This window comes from Liolophura sinensis, chromosome 3, assembly GCF_032854445.1.
Source record: "Liolophura sinensis isolate JHLJ2023 chromosome 3, CUHK_Ljap_v2, whole genome shotgun sequence".
Lineage (NCBI taxonomy): Eukaryota > Metazoa > Mollusca > Polyplacophora > Chitonida > Chitonidae > Liolophura > Liolophura sinensis.
The window spans coordinates 24,101,898-24,127,901 of NC_088297.1; the positions used below are offsets into that span (position 1 = coordinate 24,101,898).

At 40.6% G+C, this 26,004-nt stretch overlaps 2 protein-coding genes across 2 annotated transcripts; both read left to right on the plus strand.

The window, feature by feature from the left end:
* Window positions 1-1,401: 1,401 nt before the first annotated feature.
* Window positions 1,402-5,024, plus strand: LOC135463584 (uncharacterized). Its single transcript, XM_064740890.1, has 3 exons — window positions 1,402-1,497; window positions 3,264-3,627; window positions 4,307-5,024. The coding sequence occupies exons 1-3, from the start codon at window positions 1,428-1,430 to the stop codon at window positions 4,422-4,424; spliced, it is 552 nt and encodes a 183-aa protein (XP_064596960.1). The 5' UTR covers window positions 1,402-1,427; the 3' UTR covers window positions 4,425-5,024.
* A 2,428-nt stretch (window positions 5,025-7,452) lies between these two features.
* LOC135463488 (multiple epidermal growth factor-like domains protein 10) lies at window positions 7,453-25,700 on the plus strand. Its single transcript, XM_064740746.1, has 4 exons — window positions 7,453-7,648; window positions 20,744-22,393; window positions 24,034-24,159; window positions 25,651-25,700. The coding sequence occupies exons 1-4, from the start codon at window positions 7,453-7,455 to the stop codon at window positions 25,698-25,700; spliced, it is 2,022 nt and encodes a 673-aa protein (XP_064596816.1).
* The last annotated feature ends 304 nt before the right edge of the window (window positions 25,701-26,004 follow it).

Sequence of the window (26,004 nt, forward strand, 5' to 3'; positions counted from 1 at the left end):
GGGACAAATGTGGAAGAGGTGTCTAGTATCACAAAAGGCCAGCATGGTCTAGAGAGGATCTCAGTACAAAAGACAATAGTCTATAATGTGCAAAACTCTTGGCTTAGAACCGTAACGATGATAACAGTCAATATCAAGTCCATGTCAATGTACACAAGTGGATATGTTCGAAAAACCAAATTTATACTTTAGGTAACTTTTTTGGTCCAACTACTGATTTAAAATTATGCTTATTGAATAATTATTCATTATGGAATGTCAAACAGTTATCACGTACTTAATCGGGAGTAGGCAGGGGACACAAATAATCATTAAACAAGCCAGAAACGGTGACCTTGCGACAAAATTGTTCATCATGGAGAGTCAAACAGTTATCACGTACTTAATCGGGAGTAGGCAGGGGACACAAATAATCATCAAACAAGCCAGAAACTGTGACCTTGCGACACAATTGTTCATTATGGGAAGTCAAACAGTTATTACGTACTTAATCAGGAGTAGGCAGGGGACACAAATAATCATTAAAGAAGCCAGAAACTGTGACCTTGCGACACAATTGTTCATTATGGGAAGTCAAACAGTTATCACGTACTTAATCGGGAGCAGGGAGAGGACACAAATAATCATTAAACAAACCAGAAACTACGACGTCATGACAAAATTGTTCATTATGGAGAGTCAAACAGTTATCACGTACTTAATCGGGAGTAGGCAGGAGACACAAATAATCATTAAACAAGCGAGAAACTGTGACCTTGCGACAAAAGTGTTCATTAATTTCATGAAATACTGACCTGACTGAGTCTGTGATGCAGCTGGATCCTTCTAGTGCAAATATTACTTTAGGTGGGAATTAGCTCATAAAATGAAATACTGTCTGGAGTGTTTTTGTACTAAAATTGAAGTGTTACAAGTCTTTACAAGTGTTGTATGAGACCCCGATGGTCTTGTTCATTCCTCCGGCTATAATATTAATTTATTTATAATACTGGTGAGAAATAAATAAATAAATATCACTAACAGATATCTTAAATAAGATTCTTGAGAGATTGGGAGTCAGACAATAATGAAATACATAGTCAATATCTATAAATTGACAAACAATATTTTCGTACTGCCACCAAATGTTTCTCGTCCCAAATGGTACATGAAAATCCTTACATTTGACCACTTGACCACAGATCGCACCTGAAGGATAATTACCCCTAATCTAATGCCACACACCTGGGAATTTCGCTGGGAGTCCCGGGCAGTTTACCACCACCCCATCACACCCATGCCCCGCCCACTGGACTGACGCCTACAGTCCACAGCCTGTATCACTGCGCGTTACACTCGTGCTCAGTCCAGTCTACTTTATATAAACAGCCGTGAGCTATAGTATATCAGACTGTTGATGTACATCTTCGTTGTGAGAATCTCAAAACATGGACTCGTCAATGTTACTTTGTTCATATCTGCTCGGTTCCCTTCTCTGCTTCGCCTTGGTAGCTTGTGGTAAGTGCACATTTTTGTGAACTAATAACTTAATGATAAGTCAACCTCCTGATATAATTTAGAATAGGCCTAAACGTCTTTAGGACATTTATGTAGTATCTAACGCATACTAAATATTTTAAAAAAAACTTAGATTTAGAAAACGAGTAAGTGTGAGAAGTGTTATATATCACGCTTATTGTGATCTTTTCTTTTAATATCTTTTTGGCATTTTTTATATTTAGTAAAATTCTAAATTGGTGTTTTCCTCCATTTGTATTTGAAGCCTTGTAATCTCTCTCTTGTTTTCTCTTCATATTTGGGAACTTATGTTTGGTGAATTCCCGTAAGATGGTAATATTTAATTATTATTGTGTGGGTTTTTTCTTAAGAATAATTGTATTTCAGTTCTACGACGGCGCCAGCAATACGGTGGGAGGAAATCGGACATAACGCACGACCATCCGTAGGTTGTACGTGGCTGAACATGGTCAGGGATTAAATCCCCAACGACCACATCGCTGAGAGGTTCCGTGTTAACTGATACGCAGCTATGGATACCAAAAATAGTCCGCTCAAAGTAAAATAATGATAAAAAGAACAACTTTACGTTAATCGGATGAAGTATCCTTTCAGTTTCCCGAGTAGCCGGCTTGTTATCTTTTGAGTTTTATGTAAAATATGACTGCGCCAGGTTTTATTTATTTATTTGTTTGGTGTTTTACGCCGTACTCAAAAATATTTCATTTATACGACAGCGGTCAGCATTATGGTGAGTGGAAACCGGGCAGACCCCGGGGGAAACCCACGACTATCCGCAGGTTGCTGCAGGCCTTCCCACTTAAGGCCGGAGAGGTAGCCAGGATGAGCTGGACTGAGCTCACAGCGACCGCATTGGTGAGAGACTCCTGGGACATTAGGCTGCGTTAGCGCGCTAACCAACTGAGCCATGGAGGCCCCGCGGCAAGTTTTACTTCAGCAGGGTTAAATACAAGGAATAATTCGTTTAGAATATATTTGATATTCTTCAATAGTGGAAACACTGAAGGGCCCTTGGTTGAGGAATTTATGGTTCGAAGGAAGACGAGTGTATTAGGACGTGGCATATTTCTACAGTAAAATTTTGCTACCAAATCAGACTACAGTGCATTTTTCTGCACATAAATAACTTTTTCTGACCATAAGTTTACAGAACTTTTATAGGTAAATAAGCAATGTACTGTAACGGTACAACATTCACTTTCTGTTTTGTTTCGCTTTTGGAAAGTAAAATGCAGTAAAGGTACAAGCAACCATCAGATATACACTATGCTGTAAAATTACAGCTCAATGTGCATGTATATGTATTACGTTGTACTTAACAATGTTTCTACTATGACTACCAGGAATAATTAGGTCTGTGTACACATACCGTGTCTTCTTGTGGAACTGCGAATCCATGCCGAGAAAGCATTACATGTCCCAGGCTCGGACATGGAACCATCAACGTTTCCCGGCCTTTTACCAGGTTCTGCGGGCCTTAGTGGTAAAAAGTGGCCGAAAAGCTACATGGGCACCAACGACAGTACGGCCGTTGATGTTGTCTGACATAACGTTCGTTAGAGATCACAGAATGATTTACATTTTTACATGACATGTGGAAAAGTCCGTCAGTCACTTGCCCAATGCCTACGGTTTAATCCAGTCACTCCGGATTCCTTCCAGTATTACACAGACCTCTGTCATATGAGTAAAAGATAATAATTTAATCACTGGATATAGGTTATTTAATTTTCCCCTCAATCTAGATCCGAGTTTCAGTGACGCCATCAACAAGGGACAGGTGAATCACGGCCAGATTCCGGAGGCGTCAGGGTTAGCTGCCAGCCGGAGACATCCAAACATCCTGTACACACATAACGACAAAGGCGGCCAAAACCGAATATTCGCCCTCAACGCTACAAATGCTCACATCCAGGCCACGTTCACCATATCCGGTGCCACCAATAAAGACTGGGAGGATGTTGCCGTGGGCACGTGCGGCCAGGAAACATGTTTATACATCGGTGACATCGGTGATGGAGGCCCTGAACCTCACACGATTTACCGAGTGAAGGAGCCGACAGAAATACGTGACCAAACCCTGCAAGTGGACTCAAAACTTCTATATGAGTAAGTGTGACATCTTTATATGTTTCTTCCCATTTGGTGAAGAACTGGAAATATTTATCACTTTTAATACTAAGAGAGCTCTACATATCAAAGAAAAACTTATAACTCAGAAACGTAAATGAAAGCAGTGAAAATAAAACAAAACAAGATAAATATTAGAGATACTGAGGTCAACATCTTTGCACATGTATATTTGAGCGTAATTATGTTTTAGAAGGAGACCAAACCGATATATTTATCAAAGAAAACTGTAGCCATCTTGATGAATGTACTGGAGAAAGCCATGTTAAGGCTTACTTATACATAAACAGTAGAGAGCACAATGAAAACAAATGTGTACAGTCACAAGACGATAAAGACGTAAGAAAACTAAAACTAAACAATTTACAAGCCATGTGTATTAAAGCATACATTAAAACATATTACAGACAGAGGGAGAGAGAAATGTGCGTGGGTAGGGCGAGGGCAATGAGGGGCATAATGTGTACATATAGAAGGGCAGGTGGAGTGGCTTATTGAATACAATAAGTTGCTTGAGGCCTTTGACCCATGGTTCACAGCAGGTGATTTCTGTATATTTGCGAGAAAATAGGGTTGAAAAAAGCGCAAATAAAATGGCTTTTTTTTTCCATTGACATTATTGCTATGCTGGAGCATTTTTGTTGTCTTTAAACTTGAGATTTTCAGACGAAGACTCTGAAACACTGATGATTGATCCAAACGAGGAACTTTACATAGCCTCTAAGACGGATGACGAGCCATCATGGATTGCGCATGTGCCAACTAGCGGAAATTGAGGGACAGGAAATGTCGTAAACGTCCAGAGACAAGCCAACTTTACACGATACACCAGCAAGAAAAACCCAGTGGGCGGTGACATTTCCCCGGACGGCACGGAAATGCTGATCAAATTTAAAGAATGGGTGTTATACTACAAATTAGCACCAGGCGAGTCTTACGTGGATGCCGTCAAAAGAGAACCACTTGTATTGCCATACCACCCAGAACCGCGTGGTGAATCCGTCTGTTGGTCACATGACGCGAATGGATATTTCACTTTGTCTGAAGGTAAAAAGGCCGACCAACCGCTTTACTTCTATCGAAGGGAGTCAGCTACCCACGACTAAGCAGTTCAATGTGAAGCATTTATATCCACGGACAATGGGAAAGGTCGCCAGTTACTTGACAGAGGCAGGATGTTTTTGTCGTGTCGTCACATGGATGAACTCTTCTCCAGGACATTGCTATACATAATCAAGTAAACAAATAAATAAATAAGTAGTTAAAATGCTAATAACCTAATATACTTAATACCGTCTTTCCCCATACATCTCGGGTTTACTTTTAGTATTTCTGTTGTTATTAGAATGTCATTTCTTTACAATAAAAGCTCTTAAATGAACAAACAACAAATGACTTAACCTTAATTGTTTCGGAACAAGGGCGTAAACAGGCTTAAATGACCACAGGCATATTTCTCTGGCTCACTTGTTAACTCTATTAATCTATATTTAATTTAGAATTCTCACGAGGCCATCAGACATTGTGCGAGATTTCGCTTACTTTGAATTCCAGACTCTGAGAAATGCAATATCAGACATATAAAATGATATGCTTTTTAAACCTGAAGTGGGATGCTTTGCCATACATGTATTCCTTTGGTCAAGAGTTGTCTTTTTCTTTATTTAGTTGGTGTTTCTGTCATATGTGGGATAAAGCAATCCATATTGAGTACCATTTCCATGTAGAAGTAAAATTTATCAAAGCTGTTACAATTTAACGACAAATGCTTTATGGGATTAGCTGGTAACAAGCTTATTTCGGTGTAGTGATGAATGTGAATAAATAAAATGATATATTATGTGAAACTTTATTGTAAAACTTGATTGAGCCAGCTTCTATTTCTACATAGTCCACGGTTGTACGTGGGAAGGTCTACCAGCAACCTGCGGATGGTCGTGAGTTTCTTCCCACCATAATGCTGGCCGCCATCATATACGTGAAATGTTCTTGAGTACGACGTGAAACACCAATCAAATAAATAAATCAACATGGTCCATGTTTTTCGGCTAAAAGAGTTCGACGAAGCTGTCTGATGTTTTTAATTTTCCTAGGATTTTAAAATTACCCAGGCCAATGGATTGATTAAAAACTACATGACGTTTTCCTGTGCTTTCCATCTAACTTTATAAAATTCAAATCTGTCTCAAAAGCTAGGTCTTCAACCAGTTTATGCCTCTTTCACTCCGAAACTTTTCATTAGCCATAAGGTCCCACCTAACCACTGTTTACTCTTAACACACCATTTAAAACCGGAGAGTGGCCTCAAGGGATGTAATTCGGAGCAGACCTATTCTGTTATATCAGTTGATGTATGGTATGATGTAGTGAGTTCAGATCCTAGTCTACTAAGCGTTTTGTTGGACTGGGAAGTATTTCTTCTCTACACACCAATGAAAAAGGAAGTTCACTCCTGTTTTTGTTTACTATCGGAACCTGTTGTCCATTTAACTATTGAATTTGTATGAAGATGCTGCTCTCAGAAAACTTTCAGATATATATCCATCTATCGTTGCGATTTTATGTAATGGTCGTGACTGTGATTGTATATATAATTGTCTTATATCTGATTTTTACTGTGAAAATTGTTCTGGCGCTTAATAAGGCAGCAACAAAAACTGTGGCCAAAAAACGTGTAGGTGAAGAGTACATTGTGCCTGGTCGGTCTGACTGTGTGGGAGGTATAGATTCCCTTTCCAGAACGGCATTTCTAAATTGCAGCCCGAGGAGTGGAGTTATTGCTGATAATATGCGGAAAACCAAACGGCAATTTAATATGCCTTACGGGACTGTCGTAAAGAAGAAAACGTATCAAAGCGGATATAATAACTAAAGCACTGACACAAAACTCGGTTGATGATTTCTGGATAGAAGTTGAAATATCCAGTAAAATGTAAATGTACTGCTCTCCTTAGTAGAATAGATAATGCAGAAGGCGAATCAGAGAATGTTGTTGTGGCGTGGTAAATTTAGAGGCATCTTAAATTGTATCAAAAGTGATCTGCAACAACAACAGCACGTGTACCGGAAATCGATCAGAAAAACATGTCAACCAAAAGGGAACAAACATCGACCTTGTGAACCTAAAACTGGGAATGAACAAGACTCTAACTGTTCCTCATGGAAAGAGGTATTAAATCAATTAAGCTTGAGTGAGTAAATGAGGGCTAGTGATTGAACCTTGTACTTAACATTTTTTCAGTCATATGACGAAGAAGGAATACTTACAGTGCATGTAATGTGCCTACTTGTTGCAGGGCAGATTTCCACCGCTCTTTTATCTAGTGCTACTTCACTGAGGCGCCTTGCCAAAGGCAAGTAAGCCGACCCGCCCGAGCTATTATACTGATACCTGTCAACCAGTCCTTGCAATATTCCCTTCATGCCGAAGGGCGAATAGAGGAAGCTACTACTTCCTCTTTTAACGTCTTAGGTGTGACTCAACCCAGGATTGACCCTGGATCTACCGCTCCCAAAAGCAGTACCAAGTGTGCTATCGGGTCCGGTCAATTAAACTCGATATTGATGATCTGAATAAACGTGTAAAAATGCTAGACTCCGTTGACCCAGCTCTTGAATCGAGGGTTCCTTCTGCTGAACGAAAAAGTCAAATCCTTGCAACAGGCTGTCATAAGCTAGGCTGAAGGCTTATATTTCTGGTCTCGAAAAGAAACTAGCTGTAATAGAAATTCACGAAAGAAAATACAACCTCCTATTCTACGGAATTTCGACCAGACCAGTGACCATGAAATTACCGAAGAAGTCATGAGGAGATTTCTGAAAGATGACATGAACTTGGATAGAGAATCGGCTGACTCTTTTCCGATCGTCAACGTTCATCGACTTCCCACACCACACCATATTACCAGAACGCGAGACAACAATCCCCCAGCCATCATTAGGAAATTAGAGCATGCAAAGGACAAAGATCGCAACCTGAAATCTACTGCCACCCTTATGGGTAAGAAGATGTCTATACGTACAGATTTCCCACCTCAACTGAAATAGAAACGGCAAACTGGACAGTATAGCCTATGACATTCGAACATCCCAGAACAAACTGGGATACAAGTGGTAGATACCTATGTTGTCTTGGAAACTAGGCCAGGCAGTGGTATTGGCCCTTGACAAATGCACAAGGAGTAAACAGTCTCAGGTACTCAACTTGCTTTAAAATATTTCTTCTAAATAACTACTATTTCTGATAATAAGTACTAAATTGAGTAGATACATGTCAGATAACCTATTATAAACTATATCTTCTTTTCTTTGCAGTCCTCACAGTATGAACTCAATACAATAAGTACCTAGAATTATTTACATTCTAATTTAACTGCAAATCTCTATGTAAATACCTTAACCACCAATGTTGTAGAACTTCCTTCTGAAGTCTCAAACTGATTAGTTCAGAAAATACAGATTAGATTTTCACCGCCAATTTGTCAATTGTCTCCCTTTTTCCATTATCAAAGACTAAATGTTAATTTCTGTCTGTCACTATACACAGAGTAAAGTCTGTTGTAAAATCTGTTTTCATCCCTATAATTTTACATATTCCATGTGAATTTATTTATTTCTGTTGCATCTGAAACGTCTTTAATTTTTGTTGGAGCAATCTTTTGGAGAATCGCAAAATATTATACATATCCATTGGAGTATCTCTGAAATGAGACATGGCAAATATGTTTGGATTTCCTAATGCTCAGAACCATACATATGTCTAACATGAGTGTGTGTGTGTGTGTGTGTGTGTGTGTGTGTGTGTGTGTGTGTTTGAGTGTGTTTGAGTGTGTGTGTGTGTGTGTGTGGGGGGGGGGGGGGGGGGTCTGCCTGTCTGTCTCGCTGTGTGTCTGCCTGCCTGTCTGTCTGTATATGTGTATCTGTGTGTGTTTTTGTCAATCTGTGCATCTGTCTGTCTGTCGGTGTGTGTGTCTGTCTGTCTTTATGTATTTCTCTTCGTGTGTATGGCTGTGTGTATGTGTGTGTGTGTGTTTGTGTGTTTGAGTGTGTGTGTGTGTCTGTATGTGCGTCTGTATGTCTGTCTGTTAAAGGTGAAGAAAACGTACAAAAAGCATTTCATCAAGTTTAGACGAAAGAGTGCCGAAAAGTAGCTGTGAATGTGGTGTGCAATATTTTTTTCGATTTTTCTTTAAAGGAGAAGAAAACTTACAATTATGACACTATAGGGTGAAAAAAGCACATGTTTTTTCTGTCTGGTGGTGCCTGCTGCATAATTTATCGATTTTCCCTCGCCACGCACGTAAATTCTGAAAATGTCAAAGCTGGCATAAATCGCTGCGTCCTTCGCGTCCCAGCCTCTTTAATACCTTGTAATTTATGCTGGGGATGTTTTGCCTCTCAGCCAATGAGAGTGGCTAAACTGCCGGCTTGTTCGCGTAAACTCGGAACCTACGTCCAACATTCCGATGTCCCGATCGTCAAGGGGAAAACGAACAGTACTGTTCGCGAACCTCTTGGAAGAAGAGTTCTACTGGAAATGTACGTACTGCACTTCGGCGGTTTCCGACGGCAATTCTCCTCCTAACACAGAAGGCTTCAGGTCTAGTTCTTAGGCAAAATGAAGTCGCCCACAACGGATTTTGACGCTGACTTTATTTATAGTTTGTCAACTTAAGGTACATATTAGAATTTTTATGGCATGTATCTGCGAGAAAATACATTCTCTTTTCAATGATATTCGTTTAATATTTAAGTTTTCTTCTCCTTTAAGAGAAAAAGACACTTGAAAATAGTTTTTGTATGGTGAGTGTTTGGGACCATTTTTTGGGTACATATAGTCTTTGTGTAATAATTTTATTAATGATGGTTTAACACATGATTAATGAATACAATTCGACTAGAATTTGATCTTTTTAGCTAACAAATATGTTAAACCTGGATTTTGATATTATTTACATTTTTCATATATTCACTAGTAATATTATAATCCAGATTAAATGCATGTGTTTGGATAGAAGAACAACTTTACTTTCAGATATATCTATTAGACATTTATATTTATACAGCATTATGGTGGGAGGCAATCGGTCAGAATCCTTGGGAAACCCATGACCATCCGCAGGTTGCTGCAAGACCCTCCCACGTGCGATCTATTAATGACTAATGACACTCTGACATTCTAACTGTGAATCATGGCTTAGACTGTCGGCTTTTTAAAAAGCAGATTGATCATGTTAAAATTCAAATATATGTTTCTTTTCCGCCAATATTTGTACTGATAACCAATGTGCACTAAATTATTACGCTCTTGTCTAAATGTTTATATTCCTCTAAACCTTATTGTCATATTGCCGAAACATTGCACGAAAATAAGTCAACAAAATGAAACTATATGTCTGTGCAATTTTACTGTTACCTGTAATTATTAGATTTGTGTATTTTCAGCACTTAGTTTTACAGCTAATATCTGGTCCCTGAAGTCTGAAAATAGACTTCGAAACATGCAGAACCTTCCTAGCTGTTGCAGAGACTAATATCTCCAGTGATGGCACACAACAGTTAACATGTGACATGTTCACAGCCAAGCTCAAGCAGCGCTAGAAAGCCGGAGATATAATTTATTTATTTATTCCATTGATGTTTTACGCCGTATTCAAGAACATTTCACTTACACGACGGCGGCCAGGATTAAGATGGGAGGAAACCGGGCACAGCCGGGGAAAGCCCTCGACCATCCTCAGGTTGCTGTCAGATCTTCCCATGTACGGCAGGACCGGAGATATAGTGCAAAGCAGATATCAAGGGGCGGAGTTAGTAATAACGGTGACGTAATTTTGGGCTATAATTAGTGTTGATACAGAGCCCGATCTGATGCGGTAAATGTGGCCCTTTTACTGTACGCTTCACATAACCCCCTCTCCCCCCTAGCCTCTTTAGCCCCCTATCACGACCCCCTCCCCCCCCCCCAACCCCTCCAAGATATCTATTAAAGTGCCGCAGTATATTAACTTTAATCAGCCTAAGCTAAATTATAGCGCTGTACGAAAATGTATGGTGGTGAAACATAAATATTTTGTCTCTTTCATTTGACATACCAAATACCCAACTATCTTTTTGTTTACTGAAGCTTGCATATGTGTATACCACATCCCCTCCCACTAACCATCGGTATTTCAAGACGGCAATGCACCGTTGTGCCTTTCAAACATGTTTTTGCTTATGTACCTCAATACCTGTAAAATGACCTGTGTGAGAATGACTATAATGTAGATCAGACTTATTCTCCCGTGTGCATAAAGCTCAGTCACAATCTTATTTTGAAATTTTATACGCAGCACGAGAGTTATATAGTATATACACTTGAATGTACGTGTTTAGGCCCTGACTCTCAGGTGTGTAGGTCTTTTGTACCACCATCGTGTTTTCCCGTGAATATATCCCATACAGGTCTACATCTCGCTTTATATGGAACAAAAAGCAGCACAGCATGCGGCTGGACGGCTATACCATCACAAAGACCAATGTTTGAGAAGAATATATATTTACTTCCTGCTCAGGTAACTTTAGGGTAAGTTTGATCACGCTGAAAACTGGGCTGCTAGTTCAATCTTCACTGACTGCGTCTGTCACACGACGATACCACAGGATTGTCCGAACACGATGACCACGCTCGCGTCACTCCTGCTGACCCTGGTAGTTCTGACGTCAATTCCGGTCTGCTACGGGCAAGGTAAGTACAGCCAACTTGTGACTGTATTCCCCCTGACCCCGAATTTCCTCTGCCGTAGAGGCCTTCTTTTCGATAGAACTCTTACCATATACATACATAACAAGTAATTTAACACACAGCAACATACAGGTCTAATCAACGCAGTACTTTTAACAAAAAAAATAGTTTTAAAATTAAGCCTTACTGGCTAAGAAAATTTCATGGTACAGGCGGTGGTGCGGATGTCGCTGAACGTGGCACAGGTGGTGCTGACTGTGGTACGGATGATGCTGACCGTGGCAATGAGGGTACAGACAGTATACCGATTATACATTTTATAGGAGTACCTTTATAGGATTACCTAGTGTTGCTGCACCCTGTGTTAAAATTGAAAGACTATATGCATGTTTTGAACGCATGTAAGTTTGGCCTTTTACGTTGTAATTTTTCACTCGTACACGTACTCATTCACATCACACTGTTACTGGGTCAACTTGTCGTGTTTGTTTGTTGTAGCCTCTCAGTACTGAGCGCTAAGCGAGGCAGCAGCAAGTACCATTTTAAAGTCTCTTATAAGGCACGACCCAGGCTTTATCCCAGACTTTGGGACTTCAAGGGACTTTCATTTTAATATACATAGTTGTTCTAATTTCAGCTATCCACAATGTGCATACCTAGCTACAGGCAGTTATAGGTATATACAGACTCCTCAATGAATCGGATGCGTGGGTACCAATCGTGTTCCCATCACCCCATCACTTATCACGTTATAATCCCGATAATGTAGCGGCTAACGGTGAATAAACTTCCTATTTATTATATGTGGGCATTCATATTTATTTACTTAAAGGAGCAGAAACATAAAAATGACGCCAAAATCAGATGAAAGATCCTGAAATCTTATTTGCAAATATATTTGTATTGTGGGTATTTGGAACCACTATTTGGTACGTGTGATGCATGTTTAATAAATTTATTTGGATGTAAATTTGTCGTTCGTATCCAAAAACATGCATTTAATCTGAATTATTATAATTTCCATGGATACATTAAAAATATAAATATGATCAAAATCCAGGCAGAACACATTTGTTAACTGAAAAGGCCAAATTCTAAAGTATGTTTATTAAATATGTGTTACATTGTCATTGATAACATTATTACACAAAGACAATATATACCAAGTGGTGGTCCCATATACCCACTGTACAAAAACTATTTCCATGTGTGTTTTTCATTTTAAAAGAAAAATCAAAGAAAATATCGAAGACCACTGTTCTGCGTAACCACATTATCACATCACAGTACAATTAAAACCTTTAAAACGGTTATAGAAAGAAAATTTAGATAAACATAAAGTCTAAAATGACGTCACAATATACTGTATTCTAGAACGCCGTCACACTGTTTACAATGTGTCTTACATATGTGGAAAAAATTGTCCACGCCAACTGTCCAGCATGCAACGTGCTTTTAAATAATTATGACGTCACCCGAGGCAATGCGATCTTAGTGTCGAAACTTATTAAACACATTATGAATTACAAAAAATATTCTATCAGCATTTTCCTTGTAATAATATGGACGTTCAACATGTCAATGTGTAGAGCTTGGGTTGTTAAATGTCACTTACGAAAGGCAAATTTTGGTAGCCAGTATGACTGATTTTACAGACAACTTAATATAGGCGACTCTCTAAAACAAATAGAATATAGTTTGATAAGCTTTATTGTATGGTGTTGTGTATGGACATAATTAATGGCGTACAGCATAGACAGTAAAACCACAGCAGCGACAATGATGGACGTGCAGCATAGAGAGTAAAACCAGAGCAGCGACGACATTGTGATAGGCGTACAGCATAGAGAGTAAAACCAGAGCAGCAATGACAATGTGATAGACGTAGAGCATAGAGAGTAAAACCAGAGCAGCGACGACAGTGTGATAGACGTACACCATGGAGAGTAAAACCAGAGCAGAGATGACAGTGTGATAGACGTACAGCATAGACAGTAAAACCAGAGCAGCGACGACAATGTGATAGACGTAGAGCATGGAGAGTAAAACCAGAGCAGCGACGACAATGTGATAGACCTACAGCATAGAGAGTAAAACCAGAGCAGCGACGACAATGTTAGTCCATCATAGTCATAGTAATAATATATTGCATCTTCCAAATTCTTCATGTCAAATCAAGATGACGGGTTATGTATTAAGCGTCGTAATCTGTACCATATGTTACATTGGTAGCAGTTTCACATCAGCCATTTTTCTGAGAATTATCGTCCAAAATTTAAAGCCGAAGAATTTAGAGTATATTAACGGTGTATCTGTTGATTACAAATAGAACTCAGTACAAGTAGGTTTTAGTGTATCCTAAGTTGTACCTTTATTCAGTTATACATGTCTGAAATCCTCAGACAAATGGTGTACAGTAAACTGAAAGTTCAATAATTAACACGCCGTTTACATAACACCGATGTATGGCCTCCATTGAGAATTAATGTCTTCTACTGGATGTCCACATTCACTTGACCAATAGACATTCTAAAATTGTAAGTCAAGGACACGCATGTAACAAACGAAAACTGATTTATGCAAGTAGCTCAAGGGAATTTCTCAAACATTGGTTAAACATGCTCGATCTTTCAGTTGGTTTCTCGGGGAATGGAATGAAAAGTAACGAGATGTGCGTTGGAAGGGGGAGGAGGCAGAAGCTTCGGCTATAGTGGATCCACCCATAATTTTGCAGGAGAATTCAGTTGTTTCTAGTTTGACAGTCTAGTTTAGGCCAGGCAGTTTGTCAGGTGCTTGGCGAGGTGCGATGGTTTCCCACAGATCCTATCCGCATTTCCCCGACCTATAAACCTGTGCAAAAAAAAAACCTGTGCAAAAAAAAAAACCTGTGCAAAAAAATGAAAAATGAAAGGAATGGCCTTAAATTACGTATGGATAAATAAATAAATAAATAAATAAACATTTCACTTCCAAATCAAATGGAATTTCAGGAGACTTTAGAGTACCTACAATACTTTAGACGGAAGTTTGCAGTTAGCAGGGTGTCCCTGCGAAAAACTGTCTGGATAACTGTCGGGCTTCACACTTGTAAAAATGACACTTTATGTGGGCTGTCACCTGATACCCATAATTCCGAATTACAACCACAAGTGGTGTTTCTGTCTGTGGATAACTGTCGGGTGTATATCTCCATTGATATTGTACCATTTCCTGCTTATTGCAGTCACGCAAGTGGCGCCTTTAGGTGTAATTTATACTCTAAGTGTGAACTGTATAGGTGCAGTTGTAACGATGACATAGCCTGTCATACATTTAAGCAAAATAACAACTGGTCCCCCTTGAACTACTAAATGCTAACTGTGAACTACTGTCTAAAGTATTATATGTCTATGGATTGTAAAAAGTGTTTCTTTTGGAAAATATTTACTACAAGTTACAATGTGGAGTCATTGCCCTATGGCATCATTACCCTGTGGTGTCAGTACCCTGTAGCTTTATTATCCTGTGGCGTCATTGCCTGTGGCGTCATTACCCTTTGGCGTCATTACCCTGTGGCGTCATTAAGCCTATATCTCATCATAACCCATACGGTTAAGGCACGATACGTATTTTATTATGAGCCTATTACAAAGAAGCTAATGATTCAGTTTATCGAACTCTTCAGACATGATTTTACGTAATATAGTATTACGAAATATAGCACAAACCTCATCAAATGAAGACAAGATTCATGTATGTGTTAGGAAATTAGCTTTATCTGCTTTACGGATGTTGGTTGTGGCTTGCCGATATTCACATACACGTAAATCCATCTTAGACAAATGCGACAAAACTTTTCATGTATAAATGCACTTTTGGGTAGGTTTGAGCACACTGAAGATTGCGCAGTTCGCTCAGTGTTTGCTGCTCGTGGCTGTCACAAGACGGTGACCATGCCATACTCCTTACAGCGCATGCGTCACCCTCTACCTTTGGCTATAGGTCATTTCTACCAATGGCAAATTATGTACAGAAATCTTTCACAACGTTGAGGTCATATTTGGTCACGGTGATGAGGTAGGAAGTGAAATCAGAAAACACAAACAATCCGTCTCAACCTTTACTCTTCGTCCCTAAGTGGGAAAGTCTTCTAACAACCTGCGGATAGTCGTGGGTTTCTCCAGGGCTCTGCCCGGTTTCCTCCCACCATAATGCTGGCCGCTGACGTATAAGTGAAATATTGTTGAGTACGCCGTAAAACACCAATGAAATAAATAAAATAAATCTATTCTCTTTATCTAAAGTGTGTACAACATGATTCTAACCAACCTCTAAGGCAATTTTATTGATGAAAGCTGATTAAATAGTTCCGCTGGAGGACACTAGTGATGGGGCTAAGACTAAACATGCCTACGTGCGATTCTCGGGCTCCAAAGGTCAACCTTGCCTATTGGTCTCAGTCCATACTCCTTACAGCGTCTTCTCTGCCTTTCGCTTTACATCACCGCCACCAATAGAAAAGCTGAGCCAGGTGTACTTTTCTATAAAACTCCTATTTCTTTTGCAAGGAATTAAAAGCATATATAATTAGTAGCATATACCGATCTAATAACTGCAGTTCAAATAGAGACTGGACCTATTGAAAAAAATTAATGTTTAACACGGTTTAAATAATTTAATTTTATACGTTGAGATAGACATTCTGGTCATATTTTTATATGAGCGGGAAGTATATTTATGTATAGTAGGTCGGTTACGAATTTTCCGCCCTGAGACTAAATTAAATGGTTGTGACGTTAATCTAGATTTCTTGAGCACCAGCCACAAATATTACCTAGCTAAAGTCAGTGTTAAACTTGTACAGGATCCCCACTGAATCCAGCTACAGCGATGATAAACTTGTACAGGTTCCCCACTGAACCCAGCTACAGCGATGATAAACTTGTACAGGATCCCCACTGAACCCAGCTACAGCGATGATAAATTTGTACAGGATCCCCACTGAACCCAGCTACAGCGATAATAATCTTGTACCGGATCCCCACTGAACCCAGCTACAGCGATGATAATCTTGTACCGGATCCCCACTGAACCCAGCTACAGCGATGATAAACTTGTACAGGATCCCCACTGAACCCAGCTACAGCGATGATAATCTTGTACAGGTTCCCCACTGAATCCAGCTACAGCGATGATAAACTTGTACCGGATCCCCACTGAACCCAGCTACAGCGATGATAAACTTGTACAGGATCCCCACTGAACCCAGCTACAGCGATGATAAACTTGTACAGGTTCCCCACTGAACCCAGCTACAGCGATGATAATCTTGTACAGGATCCCCACTGAACCCAGCTACAGCGATGATAATCTTGTACAGGATCCCCACTGAACCCAGCTACAGCGATGATAAACTTGTACAGGTTGCCCACTGAACCCAGCTACAGCGATAATAAACTTGTACAGGTTCCCCACTGAACCCAGCTACAGCGATGATAAACTTGTACAGGATCCCCACTGAACCCAGCTACAGCGATGATAAACTTGTACAGGATCCCCACTGAACCCAGCTACAGCGATGATAAACTTGTACCGGATCCCCACTGAACCCAGCTACAGCGATGATAAACTTGTACAGGATCCCCACTGAACCCAGCTACAGCGATGATAAACTTGTACAGGATCCCCACTGAACCCAGCTACAGCGATGATAGACTTGTACAGGATCCCCACTGAGCCCAGCTACAGCGATGATAAACTTGTACAGGATCCCCACTGAACCCAGCTACAACGATGATAAACTTGTACAGGATCCCCACTGAATCCAGCTACAGCGATGATAAACTTGTACAGGATCCCCACTGAACCCAGCTACAGCGATGATAAACTTGTACAGGTTCCCCACTGAACCCAGCTACAGCGATGAAAAAACTTGTACAGGACCCCCACTGAACCCAGCTACAGCGATGATAAACTTGTACAGGTTCCCCACTGAACCCAGCTACAGAGATGATAAACTTGTACAGGTTCCCCACTGAACCCAGCTACAGCGATAATAAACTTGTACAGGATCCCCACTGAACCCAGCTACAGCGATGATAAACTTGTACAGGTTCCCCACTGAACCCAGCTACAGCGATGATAAACTTGTACAGGATCCCCACTGAACCCAGCTACAGCGATGATAAACTTGTACAGGATCCCCACTGAACCCAGCTACAGCGATGATAAACTTGTACAGGATCCCCACTGAACCCAGCTACAGCGATGATAAACTTGTACAGGATCCCCACTGAATCGCATTCCTAGGAAGGAATGGTGTCCTCATCACACCATCACTTAACGCGTATGTAACAAATTATGTCAGTTCTTTTGGATTACACGTTGACTTTAATGTGCTATATGTCTGGCCATGTTTATTTACTTTTTATTTTATTTTATCTTAATTTATTTTATTTTTTGTTTTGTTTATTTATTGTTTTAATTTTTTCATTGATTTTCTAATTGATTCATTTAGGGGTGCTTGCCATGGTCTAGTGGTTCAATTTAGGCGCTTTCCTTTTAAAGGCGATGAGCCGCGAGGTACACGTGCAAATCCGGGATTACACAGATAGTTTGTGAATTTCCTCTGATCTTACCCGGAGATTGCTACCCCCGCATTGTTCCTCTAGTTTAATTAAATAATTTATTTATTTGAGTGGTGTTTTAGGTCGTACTTATGTGAGGGGCGGTCAGCATTATGGTGGGAGGAAAGCGGGTAGACCCCGTGAGAAACCCACGGCTCCCCCAGGTTGTTGACAGACCTTCCCACGTACGGCCGGTAAGGAAGCCAGCATGAGCTGCACTTGAACCCAGCCAACGATGGGAACACGACTTTGGGATTGAACTGTATTACGTGTAACAACTGAAAACAGCTGATAGCAGCTTTTTCTTTATTTCGGGTTTCTTCACAAAACACCAAACTTTCTGCTGTTGCCATTTTGACTGTGACTGGCTGTAATCCTTACTTCCTAAACACTGAGGGTGATACAGGGAAACAATGCGACTTAATTCAGCTGGAAGCACTCACAGATTTCTGACACTGTCAGAAACTACGACTGAGGACGACTGGCCACTGATTCTAGTTAAAGGAGAAGAAAACGTGAAAAATGATGCCAGCGTTAGAGAAAGAGCGTGAAAATGTATTTGCACCTGTTTTTTTTCCAGGTTTTTCTTTCAAGAGGAAAGGGTATTTAAACTATTTTTGTATGGTAGGTATTTGGAACCAAAACTTGGTATATATTGTCTTGGCAGAACAATGTTCAAAATAAGACTGTGATATATGTCTAATAAATTATTTGAATGTAGCTTTGTTGTTTATATTCAAACAGCAGCCATTAATCTGAATTGTGATAATATTTGTGAACATAATGATAATATAGGTATAATCAAAATCCAGGCTGAACACATTTGTTAGCGGAAAAAGGCCCCTCGTGTATGCCGAACCTGATTGGTCCTACACTCCAGGCCATTGTAGCATTACATGTACAAATTTCCACAGGCCAAAATCGCGGTACATGTTTGAGTTTCCAAAGGCCAATATACCAAGGCATCATGAATGTATACACCGTACAATACATTAATTGAAACATAAAACTACATGCCTTTTCTACATTCTTGTAAGTTTTTTCATTCATTTGAAGCACTGCTTGTGTAAAAATTTTTATTCTGTTATTCCTTTGAGTTGATAACGATGTAAGTTTAGGGAACATGTACATGTTCACTCGTAAGCACCTTTTGCCTCTTTGTAATAATGCGCGTAGAATACATGCTATGCTGTCCCTGTAGCCAGTTTGTAATAATACGTGTAGAATACATTGTATGCTGTCCCTGTAGCCAGTTAAAGGTCTAAGTATGTATACAATGCTCACCACAACAAGTATATAAATGACCCGAATGCCACACTTCTTAGCCGGAACGTCTTAGTGATAGCTGTGCCTTATAAATATTGACGTCTTTCATGACGGACCGAAAGAAAAATATACAGCTTGTAGAGTCCAACCCCTGGGCCACTGAACGGCGTGTAGATTTACACTGTTTATTTATTTATTTGATTGATGTTTTACACCATACTCACGGATATTTCACTCATACGACGGCGAACAGCAGTATGGTGGGTGGAAACCGGGCATAGCCCGGGGGAAACCCACGACCATCCGCAGGTTGCTGCAAGACCTTCCCACTTACGGCCGGTGAGGAAGCCAGCATGAGCTGGACTTGAACTCACAGCGACCGCATTGCTGAGAGGCTCCTGGATCACTATCCTGGATGATATGGTTCTCCACCTTGACCTTACATACCTAATTTGTATTTTGTGTAAAACCTTGATTAAGTAGATGAACTCCAGCTGAGGTTGTTTCGGCTCTGGTGACATTTCCAGGGTATAATTGTTCTTTTTTTTTGACCCACATCTTGAATTCCTCACTCATTCTTATCAATATGCTAACAATGTATTCTAAAAAACGCCAGATTAAATTCATGAGAAGATATTGTTGGTACGCCTGTGTCAGTATGTTCTCGTCTCAGTCTGGAATAACTCTCGGCTTAATACTTCTTAATACTTAATGCTACAACATTTGGATTCAGCAAAAATAAATTGAATTTAAAGTGAAAGCACCATTGGAACTGAAGTAAGCATTGAAAGAAAAAATAGAGGAAAGAGATCATTTGACTGCAAGCTTTGGAAACTAGAAATAAAGGTGTTCGCGACTAGCATACTTTATGTTGACACATTTCTATCACAGTCAAAGCTCTTAACATTGATCTGTACAAAATATATAGATTGCTTACTTCAGAGAGAAAGAGGCTTTTTTTTTTAAATATCTGCCTCAGATACCTTTGTATCACTATCCTGGATGATATGGTTCCCCATATTGACCTTACATACCTAATTTGTATTTTGCAAAAATATTAATTAGATATTAATTAAGTTGATGAACTCCAGCTTACGTTGTTTTGGCTCAAGTGGCATTTCCAGGGTACAGCTTTTCTTTTTGTTGACCCACGTCTCAAAGTCCTCACCCAGTTTTATCAATATGCTAACAAAGTATTCTAATTAAGGCTAGATTAAATTCCTCAAAAAATAGTATTAGTAAACTTAAAAGGAGCAGCGTCAGTATGTTTCCTTCTCATTCTGGAGTAACGCTCGGCTCACACGTGGTTTCGTTCTCTTGAGTCTCGTGATCAAACAAAATGATAATTAGATTTAGTCTTTCTGTTTTCATTGACATTGAATGAAACAGACATGCAAGAATTAATATTCCTGTTCACACTGAATGCTATAATTTCGCTCATGGAAGGTTTACATTTTGTAAAATTCAGTATGTATTGCTTTTTTCAAATCTTTTACAGGACAGTGTCCGGAAGGTAAATACGGAGACAGATGTCAGAACACCTGTAACTGTCCCAACAGACAGTCAACCATCTGTGAGAAGACGACTGGGGCGTGTACAGGACCGTGTAACCCCGGCTATACTGGACAGGACTGTCAACGTGATACAGTCACGTGTCCAATTGGTAGATACGGACAAACGTGTCAGAACACCTGTAACTGTCCGAACAGACAATCAACCATCTGTGAGAAGACGACTGGGGCGTGTACAGGACCGTGTAACCCCGGCTATACTGGACCAGACTGTCAACCTGATACAGTCACGTGTCCAGTTGGCAGATACGGACAAACATGTCAGAACACCTGTAACTGTCCGAACAGACAGTCAAGCGCCTGTGACAAGACGACTGGGGCGTGTACAGGACAGTGTAACCCCGGCTATACTGGACCAGACTGTCAACGTGATACAGTCACGTGTCCAATTGGTAGATACGGACAAACGTGTCAGAACACCTGTAACTGTCCGAACAGACAGTCAACCGCCTGTGACAAGACGACTGGGGCATGTACAGGACAGTGTAACCCCGGCTATACTGGACCAGACTGTCAACCTGATACAGTCACGTGTCCAGTTGGTAGATACGGACAAACGTGTCAGAACACCTGTAACTGTCCGAACAGACAGTCAACCGCCTGTGAGAAGATGACTGGGGCGTGTACGCGACAGTGTAACCCCGGCTATACTGGACCAGACTGTCAACCTGATACAGTCACGTGTCCAGTTGGTAGATACGGACAAATGTGTCAGATCACCTGTAACTGTCCGAACAGACAGTCAACCGCCTGTGAGAAGACGACTGGGGCATGTACAGGACAGTGTAACCCTGGCTATACTGGACCAGGCTGTCAACCTGATACAACCACGTGTCCAGTTGGTAGATACGGACAGACGTGTCAGAACATCTGTAACTGTCCGAACAGACAGTCAACCGCCTGTGAGAAGATGACTGGGGCGTGTACAGGACCGTGTAACCCCGGCTATACTGGACCAGACTGTCAACCTGATACAACCACGTGTCCAGTTGGTAGATACGGACAAACGTGTCAGAACATCTGTAACTGTCCGAACAGACCATCAACCGCCTGTGACAAGACGACTGGGGCATGTACAGGACAGTGTAACCCCGGCTATACTGGACCAGACTGTCAACCTGATACAACCACGTGTCCAGTTGGTAGATACGGACAAACGTGTCAGAACACCTGTAATTGTCCGAACAGACAGTCAACCGCCTGTGAGAAGACGACTGGAGCGTGTACAGGACCGTGTAACCCCGGCTATACTGGACCAGACTGTCAACCTGATACAGTCACGTGTCCAGTTGGTAGTTACGGACAAACGTGTCAGAACACCTGTAACTGTCCGAACAGACAATCAGTCATCTGTGACAAGATGACCGGGGCATGTACAGGACAGTGTAACCCCGGCTATACTGGACCAGACTGTCAACCTGATACAGTCACGTGTCCAGTTGGTAGATACGGAAAAACGTGTCGGAACACCTGTAACTGTCCAAACAGACCATCATACGCCTGTGACAAGACGTCTGGGACATGTACAGGACTCTGTAATCCTGGCTTTACAGGACCAGACTGTCAGCCAACAACAGGTAAATATGAGATGGTTTTTTTTGTTGGTACCTTACTTTTCGTAACCACTAAAACAAAGTTTTCTGAGAGAGGAAAACTTTCTCTCAAGGCGGGGCTTCTTGGCCGAAGGGTTAGCACGCCAGTTTGGCGCAATGACCCAGAAGCTTCCCACAAGTGCGGTCGCTATGACTGAAGTCCAGCTTATGTTGGTTTCCTTGCCGGCCGTACGTTTGAAGGTCTGTCAGTAACCTGTGGATAGTTGTGGGTTTCTCCTGGGCTCTGACCGGTTTCCTCCCACCATAGTGCTGACTGCCGTCATACAAGTGAAATATGTGAGTACTGTGTAAAACACCAATCAAATAAACAAGTAAATGCTCACTCAAGCTGTGTTTCCAATGTCTCAAATATGAAACATTTACGCTGTTTTACGGTTTTTCTAACAGTCGACCAAACATAATATTTGTTAAAGTTTATGTACATGTGTGTGCGTGCATATGTGTGTCTATAATGCTTTACTTATTAATAACAATATTGGCCGCATTTTTTAAGACAGAAAAGAAATGGTGTGTTTTCATTTCTACTATTTTGCTTTAAAAAGACTTTTTCGTTAGTTGTTAGTCGGGCGTAACTTGTATCAATGTTATTTTCAAAGCTGATCTGATAATCCGAGTCACCATTAACACAAAATAATTGGTTTGTCGAGATGTATTTATATTATAATCACGCCAAGCCCGCATGTTACATTTTAAAAAGTTTTTTGGCGATTACGCGAAAATCACAACTTGAACAGGAACAATTCTTTGAAATTCATAATCCGTAGGCCAAGGAGGTCTCAGAAATGTTTCTGTTCGATCCAAGTGTGCCGTGTTTACAGTTGAAGTAATTTTGCGCCATTCTCATTCGCCAGCCAAGTCTAATTTACAAAGCGAAAGGGATTCATATTAAGAAGTTTAATTGCCATCCAACTATAGTCACATGTTCCAAATTTGAGGAAACTCGATTCTGTGGTTCTGGAGAAGAAGATTCTTAAAGGGCTTTCATATAAATGCTTTAAATTTAAATGGCAGTCAAATCATGTGACACAGGTTGCTGTGATCACCACTCTAAGAATTTGTTACGTCCACTAGATCTGTATTGTGTTTCACCACTCTTATAACAACGTTCACATTATAGCTACCCTGGCCGTAGCTAGGTGCACTGTCTGTTTTCCACGCGTTATCACGCGAGATTTGTAATATTGGAGCATAGTCTGTAAACGAGAATTTTAGAGTTACTGGCCGGACTGGCCGAGGAAAGCCAATAGGGCACCTGAATGCTTGGCTTATATGACCGCCTTATAACCTTCGTCAGTACCTACACGTTACCGTATACTTACATGTTACCGTATTCTTACATGTTACCATACACTTACACGTTACCGTATACTTACAAGTTACCGTATACTTACATGTTACCATATACTTACCTGTATATATGTATGTACTGGGAATTATGTTGTAATAGGGCCAATACTTCCTCATCAGCCTCGGACAATTTATAAGTCCTTTACGTGCGATTGACTTTGAGTACATTTTCACCTGGCTATGAAGTTTAAATCCATTTACATACAGTATGCACGTACAAAAATATCCCTTAAGTTGTGGAACTATTTATGTTTTAGTCTGTAACTCAACATCAAGGACTAAATGTGGAGGGGAATGTCACTGTGTGGACAGGATGAGATGTGGAGGAGGGTTTTGTGAGGGAGGCTGTCAGGACGGATGGACAAGCACTGACTGTCAGATAGGTAAGTGCAGACATTCATTTTGACAGTTACAGGACTGCACACTTTCAAAACACATTGACATCTTTTGACGAACCAGAGTACTCTTCCAAAGCATAGGCCTGTATAGTTACACTGTACACCCACCTGTTCATACATGTACACCTGCCTTTATTTACTGATGACTTACCTATCGCTGTTTTCGACTACGTTCTCTAACCGACGTTTACAATGGTCATGTGGCATTTTCTGTGAGGGAAATAGTTCCAGGTAAGGATGAAAGTCTTGTAAATACCTCTGTGGGCTTTACGTCAGGAGATTTGGCATGCATCTGGTTGGTGACCTTTTCTTAGAAAAGAAAGTTATATTAATATATCAGTTTATAGATAAAAAGATCGGGTTCAGAACCCTGCGATAAGAAAAAACAAATTTAGATACCAGTACAACTCATTTACATATCCGAGGTAAACATTTTGTTGGATCTATTTTGGGGATAAGGATATTTTAAGGATATTTTTTGATTGAAATAAGGATGCCAGTGTTTGTGGCCGCTAGCATATATACTGAACCGCTTTAAAAACACACCAACATGAATATATAAGATATGATTATAGTCTGAGAATAACATCGGAAAGATAAATGGTTTGGAGTAAGGAAGCTCCAAAGATGATGTCAACTCTGATAGCCTTTGTGTGGGTCCTCATCAAAACGCAACAGGGTAGAGGACGGGAAACGCCTTTTTACACCTGAATGGCACAAACAATTAAAACAGTCACTAATTTTGTTTGAAGAAATGGGATATAAAGGGAAGGTATTTAATGGCTCTCCGCACAATGGCTGTAATAGCGGAAAAGCACTGAAGACGCAGTGTCGCGATTGACACCTGGGGAACGGGAGCGCGCCATTGCCTTAAGTGAAGTTGGCTTGACTACAAGGGCTATAGCAGCAAGGTTCGGATGTCACCACAGTACCATTACAAGACTGAACAGACAATGGTTACTTCGTTGCTGGCATGGCGTTGCCTTCTCTGACGAATTTCACCTCAGGAATGCCACCGGACGTATACGCGATGAGGAACGTTATCTTGATAATTGTTTTGTGCAGGCTCATCGATGAGGCGGCGGTATCACGTTTTATCACAGAAAACAGCCCTATGTATGCACTGGTCGTGTTAATGCAGTTTACTACAGGGACGCCATTTTAAATTGTTGCGAAGTCCCCTGTTTCCGTCAACACCAAGAGAGCGTAACTTACTTATCTGAGTGTGAATGTAATATACAGCCAACATCAAATGAGAATTGGTTTAGCGTCATTTCCACTTCGCCCCTGGTACGTCTTTAATGCGTTTCAGTCTATACACATGTATGTGAATGAAGGTTATAGATTCAGTTTAGATGATAGAGCCATTATCTTCACCACTCAGATTTTTCCGATAAACATTTGTCTTCATACACTACAGTATTTAATGTAGCTAAAAGATATTCCAGTGTTACCAGAATCTCTTTGCTTGTACAGCCCCACAAAGGATACAAGTCCGCATCCGGATCATTACCCCTCATGCGTGAGCGGGCAGGGTGCCCTTGGCCAGTTAATTCTTGTGATCGAATGCAACTCTCGCCATTTCCACCGCGATTTTAAGTCAATAGTTTTTGTCAAGAACACCGTACCCGGCGATGGTCAATGGTTGACTCCTTACACTCTGTTTTGCCTCACCCATAAACCTGAACGTTTATTCCTGGTGAGGGATCTATACCCGCCGAATACAGACTACAGTATCCTGAATTGAATATTCGGAATTATATCTTATCTAAGTCGGGGAGTTTAGGATAAATAGTGATGACCCTTGGTTATATTAAGGCTTGTATGAGG

Bases quoted from the DNA above. Each gene is read 5' to 3' on its own strand.
- LOC135463488 (XM_064740746.1), top strand. From the start codon at position 7,453: ATGAGGAGATTTCTGAAAGATGACATGAACTTGGATAGAGAATCGGCT. The intron at 7,649-20,743 runs GTAAGAAGATGT...AATCTTTTACAG, and splicing joins ATCTACTGCCACCCTTATGG to GACAGTGTCCGGAAGGTAAA. The intron at 24,160-25,650 runs GTAAGTGCAGAC...TTGCTTGTACAG, and splicing joins AAGCACTGACTGTCAGATAG to CCCCACAAAGGATACAAGTC.
- LOC135463584 (XM_064740890.1), top strand. From the start codon at position 1,428: ATGGACTCGTCAATGTTACTTTGTTCATATCTGCTCGGTTCCCTTCTC. The intron at 1,498-3,263 runs GTAAGTGCACAT...CCCTCAATCTAG, and splicing joins CTTCGCCTTGGTAGCTTGTG to ATCCGAGTTTCAGTGACGCC. The intron at 3,628-4,306 runs GTAAGTGTGACA...TTTAAACTTGAG, and splicing joins GACTCAAAACTTCTATATGA to ATTTTCAGACGAAGACTCTG.